Source organism: Polyodon spathula, chromosome 43 (assembly GCF_017654505.1).
Source record: "Polyodon spathula isolate WHYD16114869_AA chromosome 43, ASM1765450v1, whole genome shotgun sequence".
NCBI lineage: Eukaryota > Metazoa > Chordata > Actinopteri > Acipenseriformes > Polyodontidae > Polyodon > Polyodon spathula.
The window spans coordinates 2,521,882-2,537,331 of NC_054576.1; the positions used below are offsets into that span (position 1 = coordinate 2,521,882).

The following is a 15,450-nucleotide window of genomic DNA, read 5'->3' on the forward strand; positions in this document are numbered from 1 at the left end:
TGTGAGGTTTTTCTTTTTTTAATAGTAAAAAGACAATCACAAGCCCACATGGTTTGTTTAGAGAAAAAAAAGCAACTAAGCAAATTATTACAAAGGGTAGTGGTTCCCTTTGTTCAAGAAAATTAAAAAAAGCCTTAATAAAGTGATCCAGGGGTCTTTTAATTCTAATTAAAAGACGTTATTTGAACCTAATGATTAGTTCTGGTGTGTGTGGTTATAAAGCAGTGCTCAAAGCAGCCATAAGCAGGTCTGATTGGTAGAGGCATGTCTTTATACATTCGAGGCTTGTTAGTAGAGTCTGCACTTTGAACAGCATATTGAATTTTCAATTATTATTTTTTGTGCCTCCATCACTGCTTGATTCTCTCTCTTTCTGCCTCCACAACCAGGCTGCATAGTAAAGGTGAAAGAGCAGCGCTGGGAGGGTTTTCATGAAATGTTTATGTAGATAGGATAATGGGCATCTCAGCGATTTCAATGGGAACTGGAAGCTGGCTAAGGTGCTGGTGAGGGGTGTTGCCAGTGCTGCACAGCAGAGCATGATAAGCACGAAGCGCAAAGCACACCCACTGAGACACTGAGACACAGACATACACCCACCGAGACACACCCACTGAGACACACACAGACACAGAGACACACCCACTGAGACAGACACTGAGACACAGAGACACAGACACTGAGATATTGGAGGCGTGCAGTTCATTAAGAAAACAAATCTTCCATTTGAGTGTGAGGCGGTGTTACAGAGGCACAGGAAAATGTTCCATTATTTCTGCAGTCCGCACAAAAAAAAAAAAAGCAGAATCAGTGGAAGTCTAGTGCAAGCCAACCCTGTGAAAATGTTGGCGGGATTTCGCTCGGAAAACACAGAACCGCCAGCAGCTTCATCCTGCAGCGTTTAATAATAGATGCACAGTGATTGCAGAATAATGGATTTTAAATCTGCTGCTATTGTTCTTTCCATGGCACTTGATTTAACTGCCGGCCTCGGTACAGAACTTAGTCTTCGTACTCTAATTTTAATGACTTCCCCTCGTTTATTTTTTCAAAAGAGAAAGCTCGTTTGGAGTTACAATTAGGGTTATTAAGGACTTTCTCTAACCACTGAGCTCCTCAAACCCACTGCCTTCCACACTGCAGCCCAGCGCTTTCTTTATCTAACCACTGAGCTCCTCAAACCCACTGCCTTCCACACTGCAGCCCAGCGCTTTCTTTATCTAACCACTGAGCTCCTCAAACCCACTGCCATCCACACTGCAGCCCAGCGCTTTCTTTCTCTAACCACTGAGCTCCTCAAACCCACTGCCTTCCCACTGCAGCCCAGCGCTTTCTTTATCTAACCACTAAGCTCCTCAAATCCACTGCCATCCACACTGCAGCCCAGCGCTTTCTCTATCTAACCACTGAGCTCCTCAAACCCACTGCCGTCCACACCGCAGCCCAGCGCTTCCTTTCTTTCTTTATTTCATTCTTTATTTTTTTCATACTGCTTTCTTTCTTTATCTGTTGAAACTCAGTACTAAAATAAATTTGAAAAAGATCACACAATTTAAATTACAATTCATTGGCCAGGTGAAGCGCGTGTGTTCTGCAGAGAGTGTGCCTGGTTGCGGAATTGCTAAACTTCTCCACTGTCTTTGCTGATAAGACTCAGAAATCGTCCAGTTTCGGAGCTCTGCGTTTGTGTGCGCGGATTTAGAATCTCACAGGACTTTTCCAGTTTTCTTTGCTCCTCTTCATTCTCCTGTTCTTATTAAGTACAGCAGTTTAGCACCCCCAGCGGTTTATTGGCTGTTGCACAATAGGGTATAAGTGGATTTAAAAAAAAAAAAAAAAAAAAACGCCATAGCACTGTCAATGACGTGGGCAGACCAGGCGGACTCAATTTTGTATTCCTATTTTGTTTTAAAGACTGGTGGAATTCGGACCAGCAACAGGAAGATGCATCTTGTATATATTACAGCATGCAAAGGTGCAGATTTACTACGCTGTCGTTATCATCCGATAAAGACTGGTTCATCAGGTGGTCCCAGGTGGTAGTGGCAATAGGGGAGGCAGAGGGTAAACTAACTATGTAAGACCATAGACACACTCCAAGCTGACAGCTCTTACCTTATAGAAATCTGCATTGGAGCAAAACTTTTCAGCTGCAGACCCCAATAAAGGGTTTTCAGAACAGGACTGTGATGCATGTTGAATCCTGCTTCACTGACTCCCGGGTTTAGGGTGCTGTACAAATGGAAGGGATCTGTTATAAAGAACCAGGCTGATGGAGAACCTGTTACAGACTCCCTCAATAAACAAACTTCTAACAAAAATTGAAGAGAAAAAAAACAAAAATACTGGTGCATTTCTCGACTGCATTATTTCAGTCTTTGTATTAGTTTTTGTATTCAGTCTTTGCATCAGTCTTTATACAGGCGAACAACACTCTGCAGACAAAAAAGCAGCTCTCCTGCCTGCCAACTTTCTTACTTTTGCAACGAGGGTCACGAAGCAGGGTTTAAAACGTACTGCCAGGTTGAATCTGGTCATTCAAGTTGTCCGTTCCCTCCTCATGATGCTCTCAGATGTGTTTGAAGAAGAAACCGTTTGATCGACAAGCGCTCAATTCCTTGTGTGCCTGAAAGGGTTGAGGTCTCGATTACCAGATCTTTTAAATGCAGTGGAACAAAAACATATTTAGACATTTTCCAAAATAGTTTTTCACTTAAAACTCACTTATTACAGCAATTGTTTTAACCAACCATATATATATAAAAAAAAATATATATATATATGTTTTTGAAAAGACGTCTACCACAAATGCACAGCGGAACTATTCTGTTAGCTACAGTTAATTTAAAAGTTTAAGGTTTAAATATAATTCTGGTCATAATTCCAGTTACTTTGGGAGTTTCTTTCACCTCTGAATGAAGTATCCCTGGCTATATTTTCAGAGAGTCTATAGTCCCCCCTCTCCTCTAGTGCAGTGGTACAGTCCTCTTTACTGCGGGGTTCTGTAACCGTGGGAACAGGGAGGGAGAGCGCGGAGATGGGGGGAGCTGTGGGTTGGTCCAGGCTGCCTCTAGCCGTTCGTGTCTGATATTGGTCCCTGACGTGAGTCGAGGAGCACTCCTTACTCAATAGGACAATTTCCCGAGACAGGATTTCAAGATCCTGAAAGAAAGAGGTTGAATGCGGTCAGGCAAACTATTCAACTATCTTTCAGTGCAACAAGCATGTGTCCGCTGGAGAAGTTACAGTTACAAGCTACTTGAACAAAACTCATTTGTCCGATCAATCACAGTCCCGGAGGGCTATTCCAGTCCAGGTTTTGCAGGTAAAATGAGAACTACTTCAGGAGCTGGATGGATTGGTTCAATTAAACCATTTAGAACAGGGTTGGAACAAAAACCAGGAGTGGAAGAGTCTGGATACCTGTGATCATCACAAGATGCTCTGGATAAAAGCAAAAAAATCGACAGTTACCTACAACTTTCTCTTCTGTCTGCAATAATATACAAAAGGTATATAATAATATACCTTTTGTATATTATTGTAACCTCTCGCTCTCTCCCATCTTGTCACTTTCCACCGCTCGTTCTCTCTCTACCCCTTTCTCTCATTATTCATCTCTCTCCCCCTCAATAACTATACAGCAGTATCTTATTTTATTCATCTTTAAGATAACGACTTCAGTTCACTTGGATTTCTCAATCCTAGAACGCAGATAGTTTTTTGCAAGCATCTCCTCCAGCATGCACACTCCCCTCTCCCCTCTCTCTCCCCGGGTCTCTCTAACCTTCTGCAGGTGCATGTTCTTGGTGAGCTGCTCCTCCAGCATGTTCTGCAGCTTCTTGTTCATCTCTCTCAGGTTCTCGTTGCCCGGCTTGACCAGATCTCGCAGGACGGTTCCCAGAATGCCTCGCTCTGGGTGATCATGGTTGCCGCCGTGGGTCCCTGCAGCGGCCACTGACACGTCTGCAACCATGACAACACAGAGCAAGGTCACACACAGTGCAGGGACACACACAGGAGCAGATAGCCTCCTACAGCACACTGAAGACCATCTCCCTCACTCTGGGTCCCCTGCACTCCCCTGACTGTGTGACTCCCCCCTGCGCACCACGCGGCCCTGCCTTTACCAGGGGAGATCCTCAGGGACCCCTGCGCTCCCCTGACTGTGTGACTCCCCCCTGCACACCACGCGGCCGTACCTTTACCAGCTCTTGACCAAACGTTTTGCATCGCCTAGCAATTTCGGATTAAAACACATGAAAACTACAAAACGATAATTGCAAAAGTTTAACGGAAGCCACAACAGCAGCACAGTAGTATTTCAAGTAAGATTTTGAAATATCGCATTTCTCAACATTTGTCAGTTATTCGAGAAGTATATGGAAAACTACAAAGCGCTGGTGTGGAATTCGATATGTTAGCAAAATTGGTTCATTCTACAGGGTCCCAAGTCATGTCAGGAGCGCTGGCAGTTGAATCTTTTAAATCACATACACCCTCGCTAGAAGACCCTTCATTATAAAGGCCCCTGATCATACAAACGCACACTGTCAGCAGGAGAAGTCATTTCATGTTGCAACAAATCTGGAAACTATATTGATCGCCGTAAAACACAGGTTGTCAAAAAGCACTCTGTTTTTATTTGTTTTTTTTTTTTTTTGCTTGTTCAGCAACCATGCGGCAAAGCAAAACTGATTAAAGAAACAACAACAACAACAACAACAACACCACAATGAACAAAACTTGAAGATTTGATGTCGGGTTGATTTGGAATAAGAGATCAGTCTGAGATCTGGTGCACTTTGAACAGGAGCTGCTGTATATGACCCTATAATTATCTACACATGAAAAAAAACTGTGTCCCCCCAAACTACACAGCGCTTTTGCTCCTTTCCAAAAGCCTCCTGGTCTGCACTGGACTCTAAGTCATAAAATATTAAATCGCTTTAGTGAAGCAGCAAATCAGTCCATTCAAGCAAAAAACTCCTGCTGTATCTTTCTACACAGTTAACAAAGGGAGTTGAAAGAGTCTGCCCATATTAGGAGTGGCACTTTCTTTATAAAAGTTTACAGCGATTTTTTTGCTCACTTTACAATCTTTATGCCATGTTTAAACATACCTCTAGAGACGTTGCGATCAAGTTAAGGTTTACACACACACACACCACCCTTCCAGCCCCATTTGATCACAGGAATGGTCCTGGGAGCGGTCAATTTGACAGAATTTCATCTACATCTATTTTTCACCCACAAGGCCAACAGTTTGAACACTTCACAAAACAATCTGTTTCAAAAGCACAGGGACGGAAACATAACCCCTGATGCATAGCAGTTTCGCCCCTCGCCGGGTTTTGATTTGCCACAAAGTCTAGGTAACACACTTGGGTGTGTCTTAGCTCGTAGCAAAACCAGGACTGGATCAAAGTGCTAAGCAATGGAAGTCTTGCTGCCAGCCCCGCAGGAGTCAGGTAGGCGCCATACCTATTCTGCTGTCCATGACGTACGTCTCAATAACGAAGCTTTTTTTAAAGATATCATCCGCCATTGACGAACAGCGGACCTCCAGATGCTTCACCTAAAACAGTAACGTGGTAAAAACTAAATTCTGAGAGAAAGCTCAGGTCCTGTTTTTTTTTTTATGACAATGCTAGCCCCCTGTGTTTCAGTGGTGTGGTTATCACTATATCAATGACAATGCTAGCCCCCTGTGTTTCAGTGGTGTGGTTATCACTATATCAATGACAATGCTAGCCCCCTGTGTTTCAGTGGTGTGGTTATCACTATATCAATGACAATGCTAGCCCCCTGTGTTTCAGTGGTGTGGTTATCACTATATCAATGACAATGCTAGCCCCCTGTGTTTCAGTGGTGTGGTTATCACTATATCAATGACAATGCTAGCCCCCTGTGTTTCAGTGGTGTGGTTATCACTATATCAATGACAATGCTAGCCCCCTGTGTTTCAGTGGTGTGGTTATCACTATATCAATGACAATGCTAGCCCCCTGTGTTTCAGTGGTGTGGTTATCACTATATCAATGACAATGCTAGCCCCCTGTGTTTCAGTGGTGTGGTTATCACTATATCAATGACAATGCTAGCCCCCTGTGTTTCAGTGGTGTGGTTATCACTATATCAATGACAATGCAAGCCCCCTGTGTTTCAGTGGTGTGGTTATCACTATATCAATGACAATGCTAGCCCCCTGTGTTTCAGTGGTGTGGTTATCACTATATCAATGACAATGCTAGCCCCCTGTGTTTCAGTGGTGTGGTTATCACTATATCAATGACAATGCTAGCCCCCTGTGTTTCAGTGGTGTGGTTATCACTATATCAATGACAATGCTAGCCCCCTGTGTTTCAGTGGTGTGGTTATCACTATATCAATGACAATGCTAGCCCCCTGTGTTTCAGTGGTGTGGTTATCACTATATCAATGACAATGCTAGCCCCCTGTGTTTCAGTGGTGTGGTTATCACTATATCAATGACAATGCTAGCCCCCTGTGTTTCAGTGGTGTGGTTATCACTATATCAATGACAATGCTAGCCCCCTGTGTTTCAGTGGTGTGGTTATCACTATATCAATGACAATGCTAGCCCCCTGTGTTTCAGTGGTGTGGTTATCACTATATCAATGACAATGCTAGCCCCCTGTGTTTCAGTGGTGTGGTTATCACTATATCAATGACAATGCTAGCCCCCTGTGTTTCAGTGGTGTGGTTATCACTATATCAATGACAATGCTAGCCCCCTGTGTTTCAGTGGTGTGGTTATCACTATATCAATGACAATGCTAGCCCCCTGTGTTTCAGTGGTGTGGTTATCACTATATCAATGACAATGCTAGCCCCCTGTGTTTCAGTGGTGTGGTTATCACTATATCAATGACAATGCTAGCCCCCTGTGTTTCAGTGGTGTGGTTATCACTATATCAATGACAATGCTAGCCCCCTGTGTTTCAGTGGTGTGGTTATCACTATATCAATGACAATGCTAGCCCCCTGTGTTTCAGTGGTGTGGTTATCACTATATCAATGACAATGCTAGCCCCCTGTGTTTCAGTGGTGTGGTTATCACTATATCAATGACAATGCTAGCCCCCTGTGTTTCAGTGGTGTGGTTATCACTATATCAATGACAATGCTAGCCCCCTGTGTTTCAGTGGTGTGGTTATCACTATATCAATGACAATGCTAGCCCCCTGTGTTTCAGTGGTGTGGTTATCACTATATCAATGACAATGCTAGCCCCCTGTGTTTCAGTGGTGTGGTTATCACTATATCAATGACAATGCTAGCCCCCTGTGTTTCAGTGGTGTGGTTATCACTATATCAATGACAATGCTAGCCCCCTGTGTTTCAGTGGTGTGGTTATCACTATATCAATGACAATGCAAGCCCCCTGTGTTTCAGTGGTGTGGTTATCACTATATCAATGACAATGCTAGCACCCTGTGTTTCAGTGGTGTGCTTATCGCTATATCAATGACAATGCTAGCCCCCTGTGTTTCAGTGGTGTGGTTATCACTATATCAATGACAATGCTAGCCCCCTGTGTTTCAGTGGCAGAGAAAGCACTACAGATGGTCTACCCTCTCTCCAGCATTCACTTCTCCTGCTGGACTTCAGCCAGCCTCTGAAACAGCTCCCCAGGACAGCTCTGCAGGACGCATGGATTGAGGGCTGCCTGTGTTCGACTGGACAGAGAGCGGGAGAGAGAGAAGGAGGAGAGGGGGAGCGGGGGAGACAGAGAGAGACTCTATATTAATAATATACAGTTTGGTGATGGCGGGTTAAACAGATTTCACCCCATTCAAAGCTAAAAATGAACCCTTTAAGAGACCAGTCAGTGTTAATAAACTAAACTAACGCTGTAAGAAAATTAATTTTGCGCGTTCGCGTCCGAGTTTCTAAATCGATGCGGAGTATGGCGCCCCCCTCGGCTCCGGTGGCCAGACGAGGGTACTGCACCTTGCTGTTGCTTTGTGTTGCTGTCCCTTCTTTCATCATCTCCCGGTAGCTGAAAGAGGCAGCTGCTGCTGTTCCCTGCCTGGGCGTGGCTGGAAGAGTGGATTTCAGACAGGACCAGATCCTCCAGACCTGACAGAACACAGAAGGAGAGTGTGAGAGACTACCAAAGTAAATGCGTATGCTTTACCCACAGTTAGACTCTGCGACGGACTCCCATTGCACTATGCAGGGACTCCACTTGCACAGCAGTTTTACTCCATTCCTGGTTTTACTACAGGCTTAATACAGTTAACAAGCTCAGGTGTGTCTTATAAAACTGAAAACCAGGACTGGATCAAACTGATAAGGAATAGGAGTCTTAGTTCCACCCCTGCTGTGCTTTGCAATGCTTGCTTATGCTTTACCATGTTTCTTTTACACTATGCTCTGCTTTAAGACAGCTTTATAATGGGTGGTGGGGGTAATATCTGCTGCCCAGGCAGACTGAATCTACGCGAGGTTGCACTTTTCAAAGAGGACCCACTCAATTTGAAGGCGGTCTAAATTATAGATGCCTCTAAGAAGATATCCTGGCTGTGCCAGGAAGACAGTCTGCGCCAGCCTCAGATCTCTGACGAGGCCTCTGGGCCAATAAAAATATTCCCTACTCTGCAAAACTGAGGAAAGAAACCAAGCGCTGGGCTGCAGTGTGGAAGGCAGTGGGTTTGAGGAGCTCAGTGGTTAGATAAAGAAAGCGCTGGGCTGCAGTGTGGAAGGCAGTGGGTTTGAGGAGCTCAGTGGTTAGATAAAGAAAGCGCTGGGCTGCAGTGTGGAAGGCAGTGGGTTTGAGGAGCTCAGTGGTTAGATAAAGAAAGCGCTGGGCTGCAGTGTGGAAGGCAGTGGGTTTGAGGAGCTCAGTGGTTAGATAAAGAAAGCGCTGGGCTGCAGTGTGGAAGGCAGTGGGTTTGAGGAGCTCAGTGGTTAGAGAAAGCGCTGGGCTGCAGTGTGGAAGGCAGTGGGTTTGAGGAGCTCAGTGGTTAGATAAAGAAAGCGCTGGGCTGCAGTGTGGAAGGCAGTGGGTTTGAGGAGCTCAGTGGTTAGATAAAGAAAGCACCGGGCTGCAGTGTGGAAGGCAGTGGGTTTGAGGAGCTCAGTGGTTAGATAAAGAAAGCGCTGGGCTGCAGTGTGGAAGGCAGTGGGTTTGAGGAGCTCAGTGGTTAGATAAAGAAAGCGCTGGGCTGCAGTGTGGAAGGCAGTGGGTTTGTGCAGCTCATTCCTGAAGCTGTTCCAGGGCTACTTTTTCAAACCGCAGGAGAAGAGACTCGATCACAACCACATTGTAAAGCACAGAGAGGTCTGATAAAGCATAGGGAAGCATTGTAAAGCACAGAGAGGGCTGGTAAAGCACATTAAAAAGCATGGCAAAACTCTGGGTTTGGGTTGTGGGTTCATGTATAGAGCTGAGAATATGTTTCTACTACAAGATTGCTTGTGCGGGGCATGTAAAAAAGAGACTCTTAAACGGCATAATGAGAATAAGAAAACGAATCTGAAAATCTTGACATCTGATTTTATGCAACGCTTGCTGTATTCTTAGCAGGGGAAGGAGATGGAAGCTGGGCTAGCGATATCCAGATAGGTCACACCGACGAGACTGTCTGAAAGACAGTAATCATAGGACATTATCAGAAGGGAGAGCAGGGGGGGGGGGGGGAGAAACGAGAGCTGCCATCGATCGACAGGGCACACGCTCCCCCCCCCCCCCTCTTTTCAAGGGCATCTAAACTAACCCTCCTTGAATGAAGAATCCGTGTGACTGTGTTGGATTTGATGCCAACGTGGCTCCCAAACCAAATCTCAGGGACATTCTTGGTGCACTTCATTTTACATTCGGAGCGTGTTCACTAACTACGAGGACCGCTTATTCAATTATTCGAGAATTATACAGGCAATCAGGCAATGGTTTCTTTTACCATTCAAGAGTGAATTCAATCTTAATCACAAACCCAAGCCGCTGTTTCTTTGTTTACCAAGGCATTGACATTCTAAGTGCGAGATCTCTGTGTAACTGTAACCCTTAGCGGTCCATTTATTCAGAGCTTGTCAAGGGTTAAATGTAGTTGCTGCATGGCTTTAGTTGCATTTGAAGGATCGGGTGAAGGATCGAGGTTTCTGTCTCATCTTTTACTACTGCTTCGTTATAATGTTACGCACACTAGGTTCCCTAGTTTAGCTTTTTAATTGCTTGGGTTTTTTTTTCCCCCCACGCGCTGTTAAACGGCTGTATTCTTTTTATCCCCCACTAATTCAGTTGGAAAACCGGGGATCAAACTGTGACGAAATGCAAAACATGACGTTTTTGGAAGTGTGCGATTGTAGATTGTTTCCCCGTCTGGTCTTGATAACGCAAGAAGGCGTTCCACGAATTTCGTTCGACTTTATGAAGCAAGGCGAGTTCACTCTACAGTGGGATGCTAAACGTTTGCCCAGAGCTGTAATTTTTTGGCTGTGCTTTATATAACTGCTTGTAGCTGTACCTGTCTTTGTTTTGAAGTTGGTTAGGATTTCCTGCAGCCTCTCCTGAAGCTTGTCTGCTCGTTTCCTCTCCAGCTGAAGCTGTCTCTTCAGGTCTTTGAAATGAGACAGAGACAAATGTGTGTTTCTTTCAGAACTGCACCTTCCAAGGCCTACACTGTATAGTGAATGGATGCATGAAAACTACTTTGTCATCCAGAACTACTTCAATCCCTAAGCGCTGTATTCAAAACAACAAAAAACAAAAACAACACTGGCTTGTGTGCCGAAGAGTGACGAACACTGTTCAGTTTAACATTCAGCCACAATGGAAGCCCTTTCCCTGTCGTTTTCGTCTCCACACCCACCTGCTTTGTAGCCAGTTTTGAGACAGAAAACCTGACCGGATAGCCGCGCTGGAGGCCCGTGGAAACGCCCTGTTTTGTGGTCGTGGAAACAGGGTAACAGACTTACCGTCTAACTACCTTTCTTCTCCAGGATCCTCTGTCCATCCACAGTGTCCTCGATTTCCTGACATCAAAACAAGAACCTTCTGTTAGACACAGGCAGGTTTACAATACAGTCAATTTACTTCTCATCTTAAAGGGAGGCTCTTATACTCTGTGAACAGCCTCCCTCTGCTCTGTGCTGGCAGAGAAAGAGAAACTCTTACACTCTCTGAGCAGCCTCCCTCTGCTCTGTGCTGGTGGAGAAAGATAAGTCTTACCTCATTGAGATTGGAGATGGTGGCCACTTGATCATCCCTCTCTTTCTCTACCTCTGCCATCTGCTATTTAACTCCCTCTATCACACTATCCTTCTAAAAAAAATGGGAGAGACAGTTTTATGTACAAGTTGTTTAAGATGCCTAACTAAAGCACAGAGCAGTCTAACATTTTCACACCGGAGTGCCTATTGTTTCTATATCACTGATTACTGAGCTGAAATTGAAACTTTCACACCCAGAGGTCTGCATGCAGTTCTAATGAACTTGCACACCCCTGTATAATAAACTCAATGGAAACTCGATGTCACTGTAATACTAAGTGAATCTACACAAGACTGCATGATTCAGAGCGCTCTGTAACGCCCTGCCTCTGATCTAGACACACCTGCAGCCGGGCAGCGTGCTCTTCATGCAGAGCTCTGATCTCGTCTTGCTTTTCCAGTAAATTCTTCTCAATGGTTTCCTGCAGGGGCAGAGAAGGGATGCCAGAACTAGATCAGTTCCATTCAAGGAATTACAGCTTACAAAATAATTCAACAAACAAGAAAACTGTTTAAAAGAAACTGAGCTTTTTATTTTTTCTGTTTTATTATACGCGGCACGCCGCTGACCTCTGGTGGCCGTGTGCTGGAACTGTGCTGCTTTGTGGAGCGCCCCAGTGAGTGAGTAACTGCAGTCCCTACCTCTGCCTCTCTGAGTCTGCGCTCGAACCAGCCCTTGGTCCCCTCCGCGGACTGGATCTGCAGCTCCAGCTCCCCTCCCTATTCTCTTCTCGACCTCTCACCCTCTCCTCTCGGAGCTCTGCTCGGATCTCCATCTACCCTGGTCCCTTACCCCTCACTAATTAGGTGATTAAGTGCTTCAGTCACTCAAGCGTGGGCAAGGATGAACGATCGAGTGATAAGAAAAATATTTCATCAATGTACATCATTTATGCGATTGATTTTTGTGACGAAATGCGCTACAGAAATGTCAGTTGTACTGTAAGCATCAAAACCAATCAGAATTATTGAAAACAGTGCATTAGTGACAGCTCCTTACACAGTGAATGATTCACTGTCAACATGACCCGAGAATTAACAAAATGTGAAACGAGAGCTGCATTTTACACCCCCGTTAAGAATGCCCAAACTCCCTGCAGCCCTACAGGTGTGTCCGACTCGCCCTGCACACCCCGATGCTGACCCTTAACCCTCTGTGGTCCTGTGTGGGATTAGGTCCGACACTACAATTTTCCCTTTCCAGTCCAATGGCTAGACCCTGTCCCACATCATCAGAAATGCTTCCCTATGCTTCACCAGACCTCTCTGTGCTTTATAATGCTTCCCTATGCTTTACCAGACCTCTCTGTGCTTTACAATGCTTCCCTATGCTTTACCAGACCTCTCTGTGCTTTACAATACTTCCCTATGCTTTACCAGACCTCTCTGTGCTTTACAATGCTTGCCTATGCTTTACAATGATTTCACTGTGCTGTACTACACTTTGCTGTGCTTTTACTATGGGAACCTTTTCTAAGGGTTTTCCATATGCTTCACCACACCTTCAGAGCTTTGGTTAGGTCCTTTTCTTTAGAGAAGTTCTTTTGTCGGGATGCGTTGAGCTCTGGAATTCAATACAGGAGTACAGTGGTGAACTCAAGGTGCCACCTGCGTGACACTGGGGCAGTTTGGGAGACCTGGGAAAGGGGTTTGAGAGGAGATGGGAGGCCTCTTACCAGCTGTGTTCTTGCTCAAGTCGTCCGATTGCTGGTAGTTCTGGGTCCTCAGCTCCAGAAGCTGTGCCTATGAGAGAAAACACACCAGCTCAGCACTAGACAGTAAAATCTGCCTTCATATATCATCTGAAACTAAGGATGTAGTTTTGTCCCAGTTATCACAATGTTCCACGTCACCCCCCTAGAAATGCACAAAACACAGAAAAACAGCCTTAAAGGGTGTGCGCTATCGCTGAGGCTTTCTTTACATGATGTATATCCTAAGAAGTGTTGTGTGCTTTCTGAAAGCCAAAACACACACAAATACACAAATACACACACACACACACACACACACACACACACACACATATGTGTATATATATTATATAATATATATATATATATATATATATATATACACACACACACACACACACACAGAGAGAGAGAGAGAGAGAAAAAATGGTGTGTTTGTGCACCAGGAAGGCAATGAAATCAGATCACTGCTATTAGTCCCAATAAGAAAATGACTGCATTACACTCAGATTACAACAGATGAAACATTAGCACTGGTGCATGCTGCAAATAAACTAATTTAATTCGTATTGTTTCTTTTTCGGGTGAATTAACTTGGAGGAGTTTTTTTTGTTTGTTTTTTTTTTTTCATCACCTCCGCAATAGAAGCCTTCCCTAACACCACTTCTTTCCGCCTCTCTCCGTCACTCGACCCCGAGGCTACACCCGCGGCCTCGGGTGACAGCCGTGACCGCCCAGCCCCACACCCGGGTCTCGATGGACCCTGGCCTTTTGCTTAGCCCCCCACCCCCCCGGGCTCGAATCGGGCCATGCACTGGCTCGGTTCGGTCCGGGTTACGGTTCGTTTACCTGCATCCGATGAAACTCCTCTTCCGAGGCCGCTTGAGCCATCTTTACTCAGGGAACAGCCGGTCGATACCAACTCCCTCTCCCACCCTCCAGGCGGCGGGGGGGGGACCGCGGAGACGAGCATATGAAAAGGCATCGTTCTACTTGCGACACCCATCCACGCCACCCGAACTTAATCAAATTATGTTAAAAAAATACGAGTAATTCCCACATGTGAGACTTTTAGTGAAGGGGGTGCGTTTAAAGGTATTAAAATAAATTAGAGTCGCCGATCCATGTAGTACAGTCCGATGTAAACTCCCAATCCGCAGTACCGTACCTGACCAGCAGGGGGGAGGTATTATACATGTGTCGTATGTATTGTACATAAAAATTCGTATTATATTTATTTATTGATGTATTTATTAGTGCGAATTATGTTTTTCTGAATTCAGACTATACAATAAATGCACTATATATATATATATATAGACACACACACACACACACACACACACACACACACACTGCTTCTGTTATTTTGATGTGTTATGCATATTAAATTAAAAAAAAAAAAAAAACGTTACAACGGAAAACCTTGTCAAATCTAAATTGCATTGACTACCCTCGGTTTTAAGACCGAGGGAACACAAGGTCAAATGCATGAGACGTTTCAGAAGATGTATTTGCCTAGCATTTTTCACACACCCGTGCTTATTTATTCTATAGCATTCAGGTAGGCGTATACATTCTCAGGTGTTCAATATTTGCAATCAGGTATTTTTTGTAAGGAACACCTATAAAGCTAACATTGTCGACGTGGGCTAAGCCAACAACCTTCTCTTGTATGTATTTTAACCGCATGGGGGCGCTCCAAGCTTTAAATTGTAATTTGGGATATTTGGTGTATATTGAAATAGGTCAGTTGCTAATACATCCAGCAAATTAATTCTAATTATTATAATATATAGTCTTTCTGTGCAATCTGACGCACAGATCCAGAGGCTTCTTCAGCTCCTCGGTAGCTCGCCGTGATCGTATAGTGGTTAGTACTTTGCGTTGTGGCCGCAACAACCCCGGTTCGAATCCGGGTCACGGCAGGAGAAATCCTCGCACGGCAAAGGAGTTTACATTTTTTTTTTTTGTTCTGTTCTGTTCCCCCCCCCCTTTAAAAAATAATAATAATAATTACAATATAAACTTTACAAATATATTGATTGTTATATAAATAAAAAAAAAACAACATTATAAATTGTAAAGCATTCGCATGTAAACTCAGTGTAATATGATTTATTTTAATAAAGAAAAAATTCTTCTTTTCTATACAAAAGATATGTTGGGGGGGTCACCCACCACACCCCCCTCCCCCATACCCCACATAAAATATGCGGTGAGGCTGGGCACTGACCCGTGTCTGTCACCTTCCCATATGGTAGCGGTTAGGATTCCTGGTCGCAACCCAGGACCAAAAGTGGGGCCGGGCGAAGCTGAGGGCCATACCCTTACTTTAACAACAAAAATAATATTTTTTTAAATTATAAGATATTCTAGGCTCCGATGACGATTTCCCGTATCGTACTACTAGATTGCAACACGATGTGCCACACAATGTTAAATTCTACAGACAAAAAAATTCTATATAAATATCATATTATATATATATATATATATATATATATATATATATATA

The 15,450-nt window shown here is 44.3% G+C and overlaps 1 protein-coding gene and 1 non-coding gene across 2 annotated transcripts; one reads left to right on the plus strand and one right to left on the minus strand.

The window, feature by feature from the left end:
- Positions 1-1,274: 1,274 nt before the first annotated feature.
- LOC121305489 (GRIP1-associated protein 1-like) lies at positions 1,275-13,823 on the minus strand. Its single transcript, XM_041237129.1, has 11 exons — positions 13,782-13,823; positions 12,915-12,981; positions 12,741-12,802; positions 11,583-11,660; positions 10,956-11,001; positions 10,494-10,586; positions 7,978-8,106; positions 7,599-7,703; positions 3,788-3,966; positions 2,910-3,162; positions 1,275-2,626 (listed from the first exon to the last, which is right to left on the minus strand). The coding sequence occupies exons 1-11, from the start codon at positions 13,821-13,823 to the stop codon at positions 2,559-2,561; spliced, it is 1,122 nt and encodes a 373-aa protein (XP_041093063.1). The 3' UTR covers positions 1,275-2,558.
- A 965-nt stretch (positions 13,824-14,788) lies between these two features.
- trnah-gug lies at positions 14,789-14,860 on the plus strand. The gene has a single exon. It is a non-coding gene; the product is annotated as a tRNA-His (tRNA).
- The last annotated feature ends 590 nt before the right edge of the window (positions 14,861-15,450 follow it).